Below are 16,703 nucleotides of genomic sequence, written 5' to 3'. Positions count from 1 at the left end.
GGGATGGTGTAGCGCTCTCTCCTTTCTTCTTCCTTTCTGGCCTTTCTTCACCAAAAGGGTTGTCAAGCATTCGAACAGGCTGCCCAGGGAAGTGGTTGAGTCACCACCCCTGGAGATACTTAAAAGACATGTAGATGTGGTGCTTAGGGACATGGTTTAGCAGTGGACTTGGCAGTGTTAGGTTAATGTTAGACTCTGTGATCTTCAAGGTGTCTTCCAACCTAAATGATTCTATTCTAAATATCTCCCTTTGGGCTGAGGCTCCAACCACCCTCTCCTTTCCTTCTCCTCCCAGCCTTCCTCACTCTCATTCAGAACCAGAACTCACCCCAAACCAAATCCCTCCTTGAAGGCTCTTGCCTCCCCTTGACAGAAGAAGCGCCAACATCTCACAAACTTTATTTCAGGATAGTATCAACGCCACCTCTGCAGATATTGATGTTTGGATTTCACAATTGTTGAGCAATAGTACCTCTCTCCCACAAGACAGTACAGCAATTAACCCTACTCTAAGGGGAGCAAGCTGATATTTAAAAAGAAAGTTACTGGTTTAACAACATGGATCGCTCTCCTTGGTAGACTTTGACACCTTGGCTAGAAAGCTTAGAGTTAAATGCTTTATGCAGGACCATGGGTGCAGAGCATTCACATAGCAAGGCAAGATAGTGACAGGAAGACACAAGCTCTACTGAACGAGCACCTCCCAGAGGAAGCTTTGTTTGATTCAGTGCTCAGACACAAGGACATTTCATACACGCTGTCAAGAGTGGCAATTCTGACACCCATTCTGCTTCTGCAAGATGTCCCTGAGCTCAGAGCTATTTCACAACCCAGATAAACGCTAGAAGGGACAGACAAAACAATACAACAAAATGAGACTGAGCAAGTACAGAGATCAAACAAGATGTTAGGAGAGCCAGGGACTGGCTGCTCTGTTCCCACTTCAGATACTCTCCTCTAGAGTGTGTCTGAAGAGATATCCAGGAAAAAAAAAAAATCCAAAAAGCAAAACTCGATTTACCAACATTGACACAGGTCAGAGGTTTTATCCCTGCTTGGAAGCTTAAACAAGGCCTGTCATCTTCAGTAGAGCAGTTTCTTATGAACTGATGTTCCTATTCAAATCCTCAGGGAATTTTTAGGGCTGACTTTGGAGAAAAATATTAAATGCAAGGTGCTTTTCCCACTTCTGTTTGGGACTCCTAGATGAAGAAAGCAGAGCTTTGTCACATTTTGGAGCTACTTGCAGCTACACCAACACCTACCTGCAGCCTCTGGCAGCTCCTCTGCACCTATTTCAAATTGTGGTAACTGCCATGCTACCCAGCAGCAGGCCCCAGCTGCTCATGCCAGGGCTTCAGTGCTCTCCAGCTAAAACATGCCAAGGGAAAAGGGTCTCGAGTGCAAGGTGGTGCACCCTCTGCCATCTCTCCTTCCCTTCACTAGGGTGACAGGGCCACGTTTCTCTCCTGCATGAGCTCATATCTCAAGCTAGATAGCCAGATGGCACATCAGTGAGGGCAGTGATCCAAGCTTTCGTTGGTAAAGCTTTACCCCTTGCAGTGGACAGTACAAATATAAATACATGGAAAGAGTCTGACTGTTCAGGAAGGAGCTTTTTAAAGAGCTGGGGGAAAAAAAAAAAATAAAGCTGAATATCCCACAGCCTCTCAAGGCTGGAGGCAGAGCCGCAGCAGCGGCTGTGCTGATAGGCAGCAAGTTATCTGCAGACAAGCGATTATGAAGCTCTTAAAGTTGGTTGGAAAGAGATAACACAGCAACAGAACAAGGACTGCTCGAAGAGGTTGAGAGGCAAGAGGGATTTTAACCTCCAGATCCCCCGTAGAGTCAGGAAGTCACAACGGAGGGAGGATGCAACAGCCAGACATCCCACAAGGAATATTTATAGATAAAGAAACAAGGGCAGTTACGCTCTGAGTACAGGAGGCATCTGCTGCCACAGCAGCTCCGGTAATTAACGTGCTGCTCTCAGGACACCTGGCAGAGGTTTATAGTCGTAACTCACATGAAGCGCATCGCTGGCACTATGGAGCCCTCACCCACCTTTCTCCCTGGTACCTTAAGGCAGGGATCAAGTATCCCCCAAAAACTAAGACCTCAGCTGCTGCCAGGCCAGTTTTTGCCAGCGAAGCAAGTGGCATTTCGCCCACCTGCGCTCATGGTACCCATGAAGCTGGATGCTGCCTTTTGTGGTTCCTGTGCCACAGCACTCCCAGTGCTTCTTCCAAATGGAAGACCTTCTGCAAGAGACAGAAGAAGCACCTGTGTCCCCAAAGCCACTTAGTTTAGTGAATCTGAATACGACCTAGGGATTTTCAGAGGTTCTAGCCCATCATCAGCTGATGGTAGCTTGCCTTTGACTCCCCCCCCAGCAAACAAGCGTACTCGTCCTAGCTGATGTCCTTGCAAGCTATGATCTTGCTGAGCATCCAGCACACCAAGGACCAGTTGGCAAATGAGCAGCCTCTACATGCAGCTCTGGGAGGTCAAGGTAGAAGCACACATGGATGGCGAGGTGGTACTGGAAGGTGCTGCTCTCCTCTCCCCAACTTGACTTAGGGCCGCAGCCTGTTTCTGGAGCTGGTCCATCTCTGAGCACCAGGAAGTTTCCAGTTTGGAAAGAACACCCTGGAAAACCAGTTCTTCCTCCTCTTAAAGTAAAGACAGACAGACACAAAGTGTTTTCAGAAAGTCATTTGGTGCAAAGATTGCAGTCCCTGGCACACCTGGAGTGTGCAGGATCACAGCCAGCAGCAAGCTTGCGCTCTTTGGTGTAAATACACTTCCATTATCATTTTTCACAACAAGAGAAAGATGGAGGCCAGCGGTAACCCTGAGGTGACTGGCATCTAATTTTTCATCATTGGAGTATTTATGGCACAGCCATTTGCAGCATCTTGTAATCACTTTACCGCCTCCTTGACCCCTGGCTCCCTCTTATTCTGCATCTCCTAATTGTATCCAAACAAGCAGGAGGGAAGCAGCAAAGTGGATAGATGCGGGAGAGCTGAACGGTTGGTCTGTGATACTTGGAAGGACAGCAGAGGAGTTGCAGAGCCAGGTCTGACTGTAGCCCCCACTACCATCTTGCTTTGACCTCCCACAGGCTATGAAACAGGAGCCTTCCTCCTTCCTGACACTGTCATCCCCTGCCTCCCCAATTTATTAGCATGGTAGGAGAGATTAATGAGTTCCTTCCAACAAAGTGTGAAGGCATAATCATTCTACACAGATAGTGCCCAAAATTCCTGCGTATTCATAGCCTTTCCTGGCAGGGTATTGGCAACTACAACAATATTTATACTGACTACAAAAGCCCCTGGGTTAGACAGCATAAAGCGAGGAAGACATGGACCAGTGTGACACGGATGCAGAGGGCCCTGCAAACATGTCAAGCCACAAACTGCCAGGGTTAGAAGGTACTCGGGTTCAGCAAGGATGATTGTTCCTGAAGGCCACTAACTCCTTGTCTGCCACAACACAAGCAGCGCCTCCACCACTAAGCCATTATTTTTCCACTTTTTCCCTCTCAGCTGATTTTCACACGATTCTTTGGCTGCCTGGAGGATGTAGTTTCAGGGACAGCATTATCCTGTTCACTGTGTCAGGCAAGAGTTGCCTGAAGGGAAAAAGAAACGTTCCACCCTTTGTAACTACTTTGCAGCAGCACAAGAGAGAAAGCCTTGTTGCCTGGGGCTAGCAGGGAGTCTCCTTGCTCCCAGTCTTCTCCTTTGCCTTGGCTGTACAGTGCACACCAAACTGGTGCAACAGGCTTCAGAGATCAGCTCTGCCTGAGAGCATTATACCGACTTCAACTCGCAAGATAAATCCCAGCTGCATTATTTGTATTTATAGTCCTGCTTACAGAAGCATGAGCCACGTGTGGGATTTGCTGATCTAGTCCAAAAATTCACATTTTTGGACAAGAGTATCAGTGATCTCACCCAGACATAAAACACAATTTAGGAGGATGTTAAGAAGTTGCAGACTTATTTAGGAATATAAAGACATACCAAGTCTGTCCAGAGCTCACTGTTCCACAACTTCTGGTAATGTTCAGAGTGGCGTAACTGCACAGTTCTGCAGCCCTGGTGCTTTCTACCTGTATTTTAAAGAACTAATGATAATTTCAGGGGAGGAGAGATCAAAACTGCTGTCTTACTCGATAAAAACACTGACATGAATCAGGCAGGCAGCAAAGTGAGACCTCTGTTTAAAAACAAAACTGGTGTTAAAGCACTGAACAAAATACTGGAAAATATGCTGTTGAGAAAAAGGCTTGTATTGCATCTCCCAGAGGAGTGCTTAGCTGACTTCACAGGTCTTCTCCAATTCTGGTTTCTAGGATGCTGTCACTACCACTACACAAAATAACACTGCACAGGGGAAAGGCATTTATTGCTTATTTCCTACAAAAGTGTTCCAAAAATGAAAAATCTGCGAGTCTGCTGGAACAGCCTAGTCCAAGAAAAGAAAGTTAAAAGGCCCTTTTTAAACCTTGACAGCTTGTGTAGTTTGTAGGTGATCACAAACAAGTACCGGTTCTGACACCTGCCCTGTTCAGGAGAGATTGGTCTCTGACATCAGCAGAGAACAGTGTCAGCTTTGGTGCCTTGCTGCCCAAGCGAGCTCACCCCAAAGGACAGCTTGATTTAGGAAAAGCAGCAGCATGACCTCTCAGCCTTGCCAGGGTGGCTCCGCTGGGCAGCAGTGGCCGTAGCTTGAGCCCAATAAACAGCGTTGGCAAGTTCATAACTGCAGGAAGCACATAAAAGCAAAGATATCTCTCTGGAGCCACTTCTTTGTCCTATTTGTTTAGGTGGCATGCTTACAAGGTTCATGCCCGCCATTCAGCATCATGTAAGACAAATCAAGCACTGTAAGTGTGCAGGACACTCTTCTAAGGGGGAGTCAAGTGCATTCGAGCTCACCAGTGGCTTCTGCCCACCCCACCAGCCACCTTGCTTCTCTTAAGGGCTGGTAGGACCTGCAGCACATCTGGCCAGACATACAACCAGCAGCACAGCACCCTCCCCTTCCACACAGCCCTTGCCAGCCAGCTGGAGGTGGCAGTGGGGAAGGATTAGCCCTTTGGAAAAGCTCAGTGTCCAAGTGACAGCACAACCCAAGCTCCACTTAATGAAAAAAAAAAACAACCCACTTCTCACTGTGAAGTGAACAGATAGCTCTGTGCAGAAAACACATTCCAGTCCCCTGCACTATTGATTTTCCTGTGAAAAGAGACAAGCTAATCCTTTAAACTTAGTTGCTTCAATCTGTGGTCTTGCAATTCCTTCACTATGGTACTAAAGGCTCACTCTCCAACCTAGCCCTAGCAGCAGGGAGGCTTGCCTTCTGGCTGATGTTTCTTTTACTCAAAATGCAATCAGTTACCAGGAAAGCAAGGAGAAAAAAAATAAAAATAGTAATAAAAAAAATAATCACACACTAGAAGCTGAACTCCAGCTCTCAAGTCACCAGCACAAGCTTATATTCTGCTTTCACATCACCACACTCCTGCCAGGTCAGGAAAAACCTCTTATTGACAAGGCCAGTTATTATCTGAAGTTCCCTTTGCATTGGGAAATGCAAGGGGTGTGGAAAACTCCAAAAGAGCTAGTTTATCTGTCACACACATGTGACGAGTGAGCAATTGAAAGAATTTATTGACAAGCCCACAGAAGAAGAATGGACCAGGATGAAGGAGCCAGGATTTATCCCATATTAACAAGGCTGTGTGCCAATTTCAACCTTATTAGTTTCACAATAAAAAAGCTGAGAATTGCCTTCCCGTTCCACATCCAGACACCATTTATTTTAAACGAACTTGGCTTCTGTCCTTCTTCAACCACTTCAGAGCAAAGTAGCAACTTAACTGACCTTACTTTTTGGAAGCTGACTAGATAAGAGGCATGAGAAGACTCCAATCAGCCGGAGACTGGGCTTTTAGCCAAGCAAAGCTGTATTTCAGAGGCACCTGTAACAAACAGTTAGGGCTATTGATATTTATGCTTAATGCAGTACTCATTCCTCTCCTGTCAGAGCAACGGCTCAAAACTCAGGTGCCTGCACATACAGAAATGGCATAATATTCTGGACCCTCGAGAGGCTTTTCCCCTATTTTGAAAGTTTTCAGAACTGGATCTATGCACAGAAATAGTAGCCGCCTATTTTGTACATTTGTTTCCACTTCTGTATCAGTGTCATAACAAAACACGCCAGAGCATTTGTGGTAGGGAATATAATGCAGTATCTTTGGCAAGAAGGTCTTACCACAAATAACTTCTTAGAGGATATGCAAGGTGACATGCTAACGGTGCCTCAATCCTACTACATCCTCACTGTAAGCTGGAGTAACCTGGAACATAAAAACACTAGAGTTTAAGCAATTTATTTCATAGAATCACAGAATGGTTTGGGTTGGAAGGGGCCTTTAAGATCATCTAATTCCAACCCCCCTGCCATGGGCATGGACATATTCTAGTAGATCAGGTTGCTCAAAGCCTCATCCAATCTGGCCTTGAACACTTCCAGGGATGGGGCAGCCACAACTTCTCTGGGCAACCTGTTCCAGTGCCTCACCACTCTCATTGAAAAAAATTCTTCCTTGTATCTAATCTAAATCTGCCCTCTTTCAGTTTAAAGCCTTTGCCCCTTGGCCTATCACTACACACCCTTGTAAAAAGGTGTGTTTAAACAAGATAATGGCTTCACACCAACAGGGTAAACTTCCATCAGCATTCCTTCCTTTCCCCTAGCTCACTCGGGGATCCCAGGGCAAGCACCCCAAATCTTTTTGATTGATGTGCTGTGAAATCAGCCCTGCCTGCTCCAGACACCTGTCACTGAAACAGCTACCTTGCCCATTCAAGGTCTCTAGACACTGAAACCTGTAAGAATAAATATCCAGGAGACAGCAGCTGTGACCCATTTATTACCGGATGCTGCTGCAGGGCACAGCTGAGGAAGGCAGGGCAGAGGAAAAGCACTTGCTGCAGAGGGAACAAGCAGAGCAAACCCAGGTGTCCTTGGAAAACGCACTCTGCTTGCAGCACTGCTCCAGCTCTGTTTCTCCAGCTCCCAGTTGGCAAGAGACAGCTTAGATCAAGCATAGATGTTCAAGTACTGCCATGAGGCTTCCCCTCATATCACTGCTGCGAGGTACAGAATAAAACAAAAACCCACAAAGAAAGCCCACAGAGGCCAGAAGGCAACACTGAGCTGGAGAGGTGGACAGAGAGGCCACGAGAGTCTCATGCGTTGAACAAGTTGATAAAACCACCCTAGTGCAGACAAATGTACCTGAGAAGATTCGTTTTGACAATAAAAATTACAGGCACCTTTACCCAGAGCAGGGGGTGCGCACACACGTGGCACAGTCGGGATGAAGAAACGCCGAGGAGGGAAGCAGAGCACGTACGCTAGAGGCACAGAGCGCCGCGCTCCAGCCTACAGCTGAAAAGGGTCGGGAAGGCAGACAGGATCTACATCAACACTTATCAGCTCAGCCTTTGCATTTGCCGATTAAGTTCTGCTGGCACCGAGCAATTGCACGTGTCCTCAGACTACCTCCTCGCCCCCCTGCACAGCTCCCGCGGCTGCAGCCCGGCCCCACTCCGGTCGCTGGGTATTCTGATCAGAGCGTCGGGCTGGGGTGACATTGTCCCCTCCTGAAGAGGGACAGTGAGTGCCTGCAAGCCCGCTCATTTTATTCACTGCACAAGCACGTTTCCAACTGGGATAATCTCCATTAAACCATCTGCGCTCCCATCTTCGCCCGGCCCGCACCCGCTGGGCTGCCTGCGATACTGCAGCATCTGTGAACCGGCAAAAGCGGACGCTGCGTCCCTTTCCCAGTCAGCTAAAAAACCAGCAGAGACTCAGACAGAACAGATGCACCTGGTAGCTCTGACGTGCTACGGAGCCAGGCTACCAAGAGTACCTGTGCCAGTGCCTCTTCTGAAAGGCGTACGGCTCCTCCTGAGAATTTAAGCCGTTTCCTTTCCATCATGGGAAGACACCATGCCCCAAATTGCCAGAAGAAGAGAGCTGAGAAGAGAGGAGAGGTTTTAGCTACCATGGCTGCCCTGGTGCAGAAGACAAGCGCCATTTGCCAGGTCATGAATGCATTTTGGATCAGACTCTGCATGGCTGCTGATCCCCAGGATTTAATCTCTTATTTATCTCAGAATCTGCTTTCTAGAAACAGGGACTATCATGTCACATTCTACATCACTGGAACAGAAAGACAAGAAAGTGTTATGATGAGAGATCCGAAGCTTAAATCCGCTGTCCCTTCCCTGCAGCCTACACAGAAGATGTCCAGCTGACCTTACAGAAAGCGTAACAGAGCGACTGCTTTGAAGTGTCAATTTGGCCTGGAGAGAACTTGACCCTGTCCTTAGCACTGCCATCGAGACAGCCAAGGGACTCAGGAGTCACTTCAGCCGTCGAGGACATGACAGTGTGGTGATGGATCTGAAGCAAAGATAGAAAGTCATCGATCTGCTTTAGCTGTAATCAGTGCTCGCCTTCACCAAGGTCACTGGGCCATCTAACACGTGCCTTTCTTCCAGCCCATTTGCCCTGCGTGATGTTGCCCTCACAGGCGTGGAACAGCACAGCACGGCTCACCTTTTCAACCTCCCAGGACTCCTACGGTCCCAAAGAGGAGGCAAGTATTAGCAGCAAGCGACGGGACAGGAGTAAAAGTCTATTTCAGTATTTCCTGCACTTGCCTTCACTTATTTGTTTTGCAAGCCTTTACTTTCCAAGGCAATTTACAAACAAGCAGCAAGATAACCATTTGTTCAGACAAAGGTTAATAGGGGCCTAGTGGTCTCTGAAGACTCTGCAGTCACACTTAGGTGTGAAATTTTGGAGTTGCAATAAAGATGCTGCACAGACAAGCAAGTCTCAAGAGACGAATTTAATCTGTCTAAATATTCTCATTATGTACATAGTTTTCAGCTTCCATTCACAGTGATCAGAGCAGAGCCAGCTTCCAGAGGCCTTTTTGGACAATAAACCGTGAAATAGGCTTTCTACATCAGTCATTATTCCCCTTTCCACCCTCACCTCGAAAAGTCAATGTTTGAAATGGTTTTTGTTGAAAAGAAGACACAGCGTTGGGAGAGAAAGAGTCGACAGGAGGAAGGCAGCACAGATCTTTGGCAGACTGGTGGTACTTGGCACAAGAGAGCTCCCATTGGCACCATTTTCCCAGAAAACCTCAAATAGATTATTTCTCCTGGTAGTCCAAAAAAGGCTTTCTGTAGGTCACGCACAGAGTAAGAAACATTAACACCACATCCAGAGACCCGTTTCACTGCAACAGGCAAGAGGTTCCAGATACATCCACCTATCTTGCTCCTAGAAGTCACTTAAACCTAAACACAGTACTAAGATGAGGTGAGAAAGCTAGAGGCAGGCATCTAGGGCAAAAGGGCTGATCCAAACACTCAGCTGCTTTCTTTTGGGATCGCAGTGTCCATCTGTCCCCTTGCCACAGGGGAACTTAGCCTGCAAAAAAAGACCTTGTTTGTCCACTGAAACATGGAATCTGAATTATTCCAACAAGCAAGAATTCAAAAAAGAAAGAGTCAAGAAAACAGAACAAGTTCTCTATGATGTGATGCCCTGGGATCAAGAGAATAGCAATGCTCTTGATGCACCTCACCCCTCCTCACTTTCATGTTGCCTTTTCCCCTTCAGACAGGCAAGTTTCAGCTTTTCTTACACTTTCAAGACCCCACTTCTGTAAACAAGAAGCTTGCACAAAATTTGTAGAGATAGTGTTTTGTTATTAATTTTTTTGCTTGAATCATAGAATGATTTGGGTTGGAAGGGACCTCAAAGATCATCTAGTTCCAACCCCCCTGCCATGGGCAGGGACACCCTCCACTACACCAGGTTGCTCAAAGCCTCATCCAACCTGGCCTTGAACACTTCCAGAGATGGAAGTCAAGCAACTTCCTACCCCTGCCCTCCTATCCCCAGGTTTCTCTCAGAAAGTCACTGGTCACTCTAAATACTGGTCACTAGTCAACTAGTCATCCACATTGCAAACGGAACAGTGGGGGAAAATATTAACCAGCACAGCCACTTCAGAGACAGCCCAAACTCAAAGATGCTGTCAGTACCATGGTCTGAATGTTTTATAAATGACTACATCTCTTATCCCTCTCTAGGGAAGTCATCATCATCTTTGTTTTCTGGAGAAAAAAAACAACACATGGTCAAGCGGGGAGTGGGACCAGCAGAGCTGGAGGTAGAACAAGTCTCAGTTTACTCCCATACTCACCCAGTAAGAAGCATTACAGACCCGCACAGAAAACCACAACTTGGGAAGCAATGCTGAGACCCAGCAGTCTCCTGAAAATATTGTGGGAACTGGCTCCCTGCAGTAACCTACTACAGACTGGTATGTTCTCCCACAAACAAGCCCTCCCTACTTCTAAGCTGGAGCAGAGAAAAGCACTGAAACCCTGAGCTCAATTACTGAGCAGGGAAGGATTAACCACTACCAAAGACTTTGCAGATATTTATTCTCCAAATCCACAAGAGGAGACAAGCAGAGGGAAAAGCTCCTCTGAGAGTTATGCACACAGACAGCAAGTCTAATGCTTACATAGTCTTAATTTTTTTAATTTTTCAAGTCCTAACAACAATTATCTTCATGAATTATAGACATAATAACCGAGAGATGCAGGCAGTAATTAATGCATGTCTGCCTTTCCTGACTAGCTCCTTCTGCTGGGTCAGGGAGAGTTATTGAAATTCAGGAAGGAAATCTTCAATCTTCTAGAAGTTTTAAAGAAACAGACCAAGACACAATTTAATAACGCAATAATATTTCTCTTAAATAATTAACTAGGCTTTGACATTCACTAATATTTCTGAGGCTCAGTTCTTACTTTTTTAATAACACTGGAACAAGCGCCCTCAGGAATGCGATCCACTGCATGTCCAAAATGTTCTAACTGCAAAACTGCTTCAAGTAATCTTTGCCCCTGGATTTCTCTGCACACACAGCCATCTTCACTCTTTTTTCTTGAAATTCTCACTGAGACCCTTAAGAGAAGCCACACTATGGAGCACTTCCACACCTCTCTCCTCATTTCGCCCTACTGACATCTGTCACCAGGTGTGAGTGCTCAACTCTCACCAAGCTCAAGAGAAGGAGTGTTCATCATCCTTTGGGAAAAAGCTCAGTTTCACAGCAGAACCACAGCACAGTAATAGATGCAATAGACAACCCTAAACTAGACAGAAAGCTATTACTAAAGCAGCATATAGCCTGCTTAAACAACATCCAGTGCTGTTTCCATCATCTCTCAAAAAGCAGATTCTCCTGCAGCATAAACAATTTTATTCACATAAAGAACGCGCTCAAGAGAGCTTAATATACTCCAGTATATTGACAACAATTACCTCAAAGCAGCAATCACTTAACCAGCCACTGAAAAAGAAAACAAACACTCTTTGGCATGGACATATTACCTGTTCAACCAACATAAAACTACACAAGGACAGAACTCTACTTAAACTCCAAATCATAAGGATCATTCTGGTGGCCATCAAATTAAAACACAGCCATGCCACCGAGAATAGAGAAGGGGTATTTGGCCAGAAAGGTTAGACTGAACTTGAAGCTTCACACCTCTGTTGTTCACTTGCACCACATTATCTCTACAGGAAAAAAAAAATAAAAATCCCTATTCACTAGAAGCAGAGTTTAAATGGAAATAATAGTGATCCCAGCTTCAGAAACTCACCAGATACAGTCTGTAAGCATCAATCCGTCGAATTGGCCCCCAGCACTTGTCTGTATCATTGTACTTTCTGCCATCTCCAACACTGCAAGAATGGTTGCCAGTGGCACTGCTGGGAAAGGAGGGAGAAACAAAAGACAGTAATTAACTCCTAGCAGATGTCTTCCCCTCTTCTGCATTCAAGAAAGAAGAATGATCAGAAACCTGAAGTGTCCATTCCTCCTCTCCCTCCCTGAACACCCTCCCTCCTTATGTTTTCTGGACTGCGCAACAAAGCAAGTCACCGAGTGCCATATATTTAAAGGCAAATTCTTCAATTGCCTGCAGTTATTTATTTAGCAATTTAGCTCATATGTGTATCACAGAGGTTTTCCATTTCCAAGTCATGAGTCCAAATCCAGCCCAGCTCCGATCAATCCAATCTCTTTCATTACCTGTTTCTTTGATAAAGGAACTGGTCTGAGCCCAGAGCTAAGTCCACACAACACCACTTGCTGGCCACAGGCTTGGTAAGCATCATACCTCTCAGCTCGTACCAAAGAAAGAGAGAAGCTAAAATGTTGCACAGAGGATTGCAATCAAACTATCAAGCAACAAGTCCCATGTCTGCAAGTGCTGAAGCTGGAAGTTCTTCACACCTGAGGACTCCTCTGAAATCAGGTCAGCTACTTTTCAGGCAGGCAGCAGGCACTCAGGCAGGGAATATAAAATAACTTCACCTTCCCACTCACAAGTGATGAGCTGTCCTTTAGTCATTTCTCCACTCCGTTCTTCAGAGAGTAGAGTCGATCCCAGTCAGACTTATCACCCCATCAAATCCACAAGCCTGCTCTCTTCTCTGTTACCACACAACCCCACAGCAGTAAGCACACTTACCAGGTCACTTGCATGAGAGAGACCGGTACAGCTGCTGCATAGATTGCCAGGTCTCCGTAGAGGTAGATAATTATGCAGAAATAGAAGAGGTTGACACCCACTGCAGGGAAAGAAAATATTGTAGAGAGATGACAGAGTATTCAAGGACTCGAACTCTGCATTTCAAATACACAAAACTTTTTCAAAGTCTTAAAAATAAATCACCATTTGTCTCCATAGTTTACTTCTTTCTGTAGCAAACTGCACCCAAGGGTCACATCAGCAGCTTAGGAAACTGACAGGACACAAAGTGCCTCAGAGCTCAGTTCTGCCTCCTTCAATACCTGGCCCTGACACTAGGTCCTCCAGTTCAAGCCTCTCCTCCAGTCGCTGGTCAAGACCAACAGGTCTCATGTAATTCATCTGCCAGATGAAGCTGTCAACTTGGAACAGCCACAGGCAAACATCTAGCTGATGCTCACAGACTTGGTGTGAGCGCAGCTTGACAAACAGTGAAATGAAGAGAGGAGATGCTTTTAGGCTCTGTGGATTCCAAACTCTGTGCTTGCAAACCTGCAGGACCTTCACATTAGAGATTTGGCCTCACAGAGCTCAGGTTCCAGAGGGCTGAAATTGAGCTGCTTTGGGAGATTCCTTCCCATCAGCAACTTGAGCCAAGGTTCAAACCTGCAAAGCTTTAAAACTCTGTTCCTGCAGCCCTCTTACCCTATTGCCACGGTGTACGCTGGTCCTGCCCCATACTATTTTCTCAAGTGGTGGGTTGGTTTTGGTTGGTTGGTTGGTTTTGGTTCTTTTTAAAGCTTGCCCTGCCTTCACCTATGAGATTAAAAGTCTTACACAAGTTAATTGGGTGCACAGAACAGCCTTACTGGGGCACAAGATGACACTGTTGCGGAGGGCTAAGACCTGCAGAGATAAAGAAACGCTTTGGACCCAGGGATTCTTTTCTTCCAAGCAAGTCAGTATAAATCTCACCAAGGAAACCCAAACTAGAACATATTTTAGTTCAGAGACAGGTGAGCTACAAAAAAAAGCCTCAGGTTTGTTTCATTTAAGAAGTTGACATTGAAGGAAAACAGCTCAAGGAACCTGCCCATACCTTCGAGGTGCAATGCCACCTGATGCTGAATCCTAATGCAAATCAATTTACCTGTCCAAGTCTCACGTGTGACATCTATCAAACAAGGACAGCATTACTGCAGGAATGCAGACTAATATTTCTGCAGTGCTTGCATGCCCCAGAGTTTTACCATCATACTGCCCCTGGATCTCTGGAGGTCAGGAAACATTAATAGGCATTTGCCTTCATTTAAATAAATTATTCAATACGCTGAGTCTACTTAGCACAAAACATTCCTAAAAAAAGGGCCGTATTGAGAAAGCAGCAAAAAAACTTCCCTGCTTCTGTAGAGCAGCACACTAAGTCAGTACATTAGAGTTGTTACTCGTTTGACTAAACAGACAAATGGAGATCTCTCAGAAATTGTCAGATCATTTCATATAGTTCCCCTCTTGTTTTCTTCCTCTGTAAAAGATTTAAGATGGGTTCACAGATAAGGAGTCTCTGCATTGTTCTGAAGATGGCAACAAGCTACCCACCAGTTTTCTCAAATTTCCTATTAAAAAGTATTGAAGATTCTAACAAATATCCAACATAGGACAGAGGCTGCAAGACACACTAAGCACAGGACTAGACAGATTCAGATATGGATTCTGTTTTGGGGATCTGCTACTGATCTCAGGCCTCAGCTGCCCCACACATACACAAAACCAAGGCTAACACAAGCAGCTAAGCCACAGCAGCACCACCAGGTACCCAGTAGCACACTATACTCCCATTCCAGTGCCAACTTCTCTGTCTGTGGGACGTCCAGGTGACACTCCTCTCCCAAACTCATCCTCTCAAAGGCAGGAATACTTTAGCATCAGTTCTTTTATAAACTGCTACTGACCCTCCCTGATCAATACTTTCATTACTGGACATAAAACAGAAGGGTAAAAAAAAAAATCAATGACTTCCTGTGAGGAAACAGTATGATAGATGTGCCTAGAATCCATTATTGCAATAAATGACTGCTCGGTCCCAGAAGAAAGCACCCAACATCACAAATTAAAAATAAAAAAGCAGTTCTTCAGAGCCAGCTCTTTTGAAAGAGTACACAGACCCTTCACAGCCTAAACCTTAGGCAGCTCACTTTAACAAAGCAGACAGTCTGAAATTGAGATTTATCTCCAGCTTACCTCCCAGGACTGCAGATTCAACTCCTGTCAGATTGCTAAAAATAAGAATCAGTCAAGAGAAAAGAGCAGAGAACTCGCTAGAAATCAGAGGCTTTGAGGTCTATCACAAAGCTTTCACCAGCCCTCCCTCTGAAGGCTGTCAAGCCCTCAGACACCTTGTGTTAGGATCCACACTTCGTATATTGCAAGTAAAATCCCACCCAGACATTTGCTAGTTGTGAAATTGCAAAAGTTGGTGCTTGAAGGCAGGAATTCCCAAGTGTGGCCCAGCTTCTCAGCCCTAGGTAGCAGCGACTGGTCACTGAGCAACTGCCCTTATTGAAGGCCTTTCTGTGCAACCGTTGGAAGGAAGCACCTCAGCAAGGATCTGCAGAGAGAGGGACTTGTCTCTTCCCTGCAACCGCTCAGCAGACCAGAGGGTGTCTCTGAACTAGGACTCAGCAACAGCACAGGGATGGATCCTCATTGCTGAGCACAGAGGAAGGGAAAGCAGCAAATGAGTTACAGCTGCCCCAGACCCTTCGCTGTGCGTACCTTTCATCTCACCTGGAAGTCCCAAGCTGTTTCAAGCTATGGTCTGCAGCTGTTCCAGCTGCCTTCCTGCAGAGAGATTCATCCCTTTGCACTGGGCTGAGTAGGTCCTGGGGAGGATCCCTAACACAGAAATCAGATAACTCTGGCTAAAGCAACATTAAGAAGAGAGATTAAGCTTTAGAGTACTAAGCGGTTTATGTCACTTTGCTAGGAAGCGTACATGAGTGCCTGACAGGACAGAGGACGTGTATTTCCACCACCCTCTACTGGTTGAGCAGCAGCCAGCATCAAGGCAGAGAGGTCTAGAAGGCAACTGCCCAACGCCTGGCTGGCTTGAGGGGTCATTACCATCTTCCCTAGTGAAGCACATGCAAAGCAGGGGCCTTCTGGAACTTGCTTATGGGGGCACCCTGCCTCCTGTGATCCCCCAGCCTTCCTGCAGCTGAACAGGTCTCCACAGCTGAATCCTGAGCAATACTGCTAAGATGGTGCTGGCTCTCAAAGTCCTTCCCAAATATTACTCCCCAGAGGATGACCGAGAGTCAGGGAAGTCGTGGCAGTGTTTTACAGATGGCAAACAATACAAGCAAGAAAATTTGCCTAAAGTCAGAGCAACCCAGTGCTACAGGCAAAACTAGGAAGACAGCATTTCTGAGTCTCCAACCCACACTCAAGTCACCTCTCCTCTTCTCTGACTGGAAAAGCTGCAGCCTGATCCAAGGTGGATTATTTTGATAATCCTAAGTGATTCAAATCTACAAAGGCCCAGATGCAGCATGCAGAGAAATTAAAAAAGTTTTTTCAACTGGATTTTAAAATCAGAAATAATATAGTGCACAGAATCTTCACTCCTTAAGCGCAGCTGTCCTTCAGAGGCAACAGTCTTACAGGGCACAAAGCTGATGTAATGTAGTGGAAAAAACCAGCCCATCATGTCTTTGTAAGGTGGGCAGTGAGCAAGAGAAAAATGTCACTTTGCACAAGAAATGGGGCCTGACAGGTTCGAAACTGCACAACCATGGTGTCTGATGATTTTCTGGCTCTGCATAGCATTTCAAATGTACTGTTTTACAAGGTTCAGAATATCTAACATTGTAGTCTGCGTTTCCATCACATGCAGCCATGGATATGGCTTTATTGCAGTACAGTTACAATTTTGTTCCCTGGCATACAAGAGACACTTAAAAGCAAAAAGACAAGACGGCTGCCTATCATATGTACACCAGGGACCCTTTCAGCAGTTCCCATCCCAGCAGC

The 16,703-nt window shown here is 45.9% G+C and overlaps 1 protein-coding gene across 2 annotated transcripts in view; it reads right to left on the bottom strand.

Annotated features, from left to right (window-relative positions):
• The window catches only part of SLC38A12 (solute carrier family 38 member 12), a 44,252-nt gene that overhangs the window by 21,192 nt on the left and 6,357 nt on the right, over positions 1–16,703 (bottom strand). For both annotated transcript variants that reach the window (XM_086623969.1, XM_009978524.2), the window contains exons 6-7: positions 12,672–12,771; positions 11,799–11,907 (exon numbers count right to left, since the gene is read on the bottom strand). In XM_086623969.1, the coding sequence (XP_086480095.1) occupies positions 11,799–11,907; positions 12,672–12,771 (209 nt within the window). The remainder of the gene's footprint in view (positions 1–11,798; positions 11,908–12,671; positions 12,772–16,703) is intronic.

The sequence above is a fragment of the Tauraco erythrolophus genome, chromosome 20 (assembly GCF_009769465.1).
Source record: "Tauraco erythrolophus isolate bTauEry1 chromosome 20, bTauEry1.pri, whole genome shotgun sequence".
NCBI lineage: Eukaryota > Metazoa > Chordata > Aves > Musophagiformes > Musophagidae > Tauraco > Tauraco erythrolophus.
This window is presented reverse-complemented; position numbering and strand designations above follow the sequence as displayed.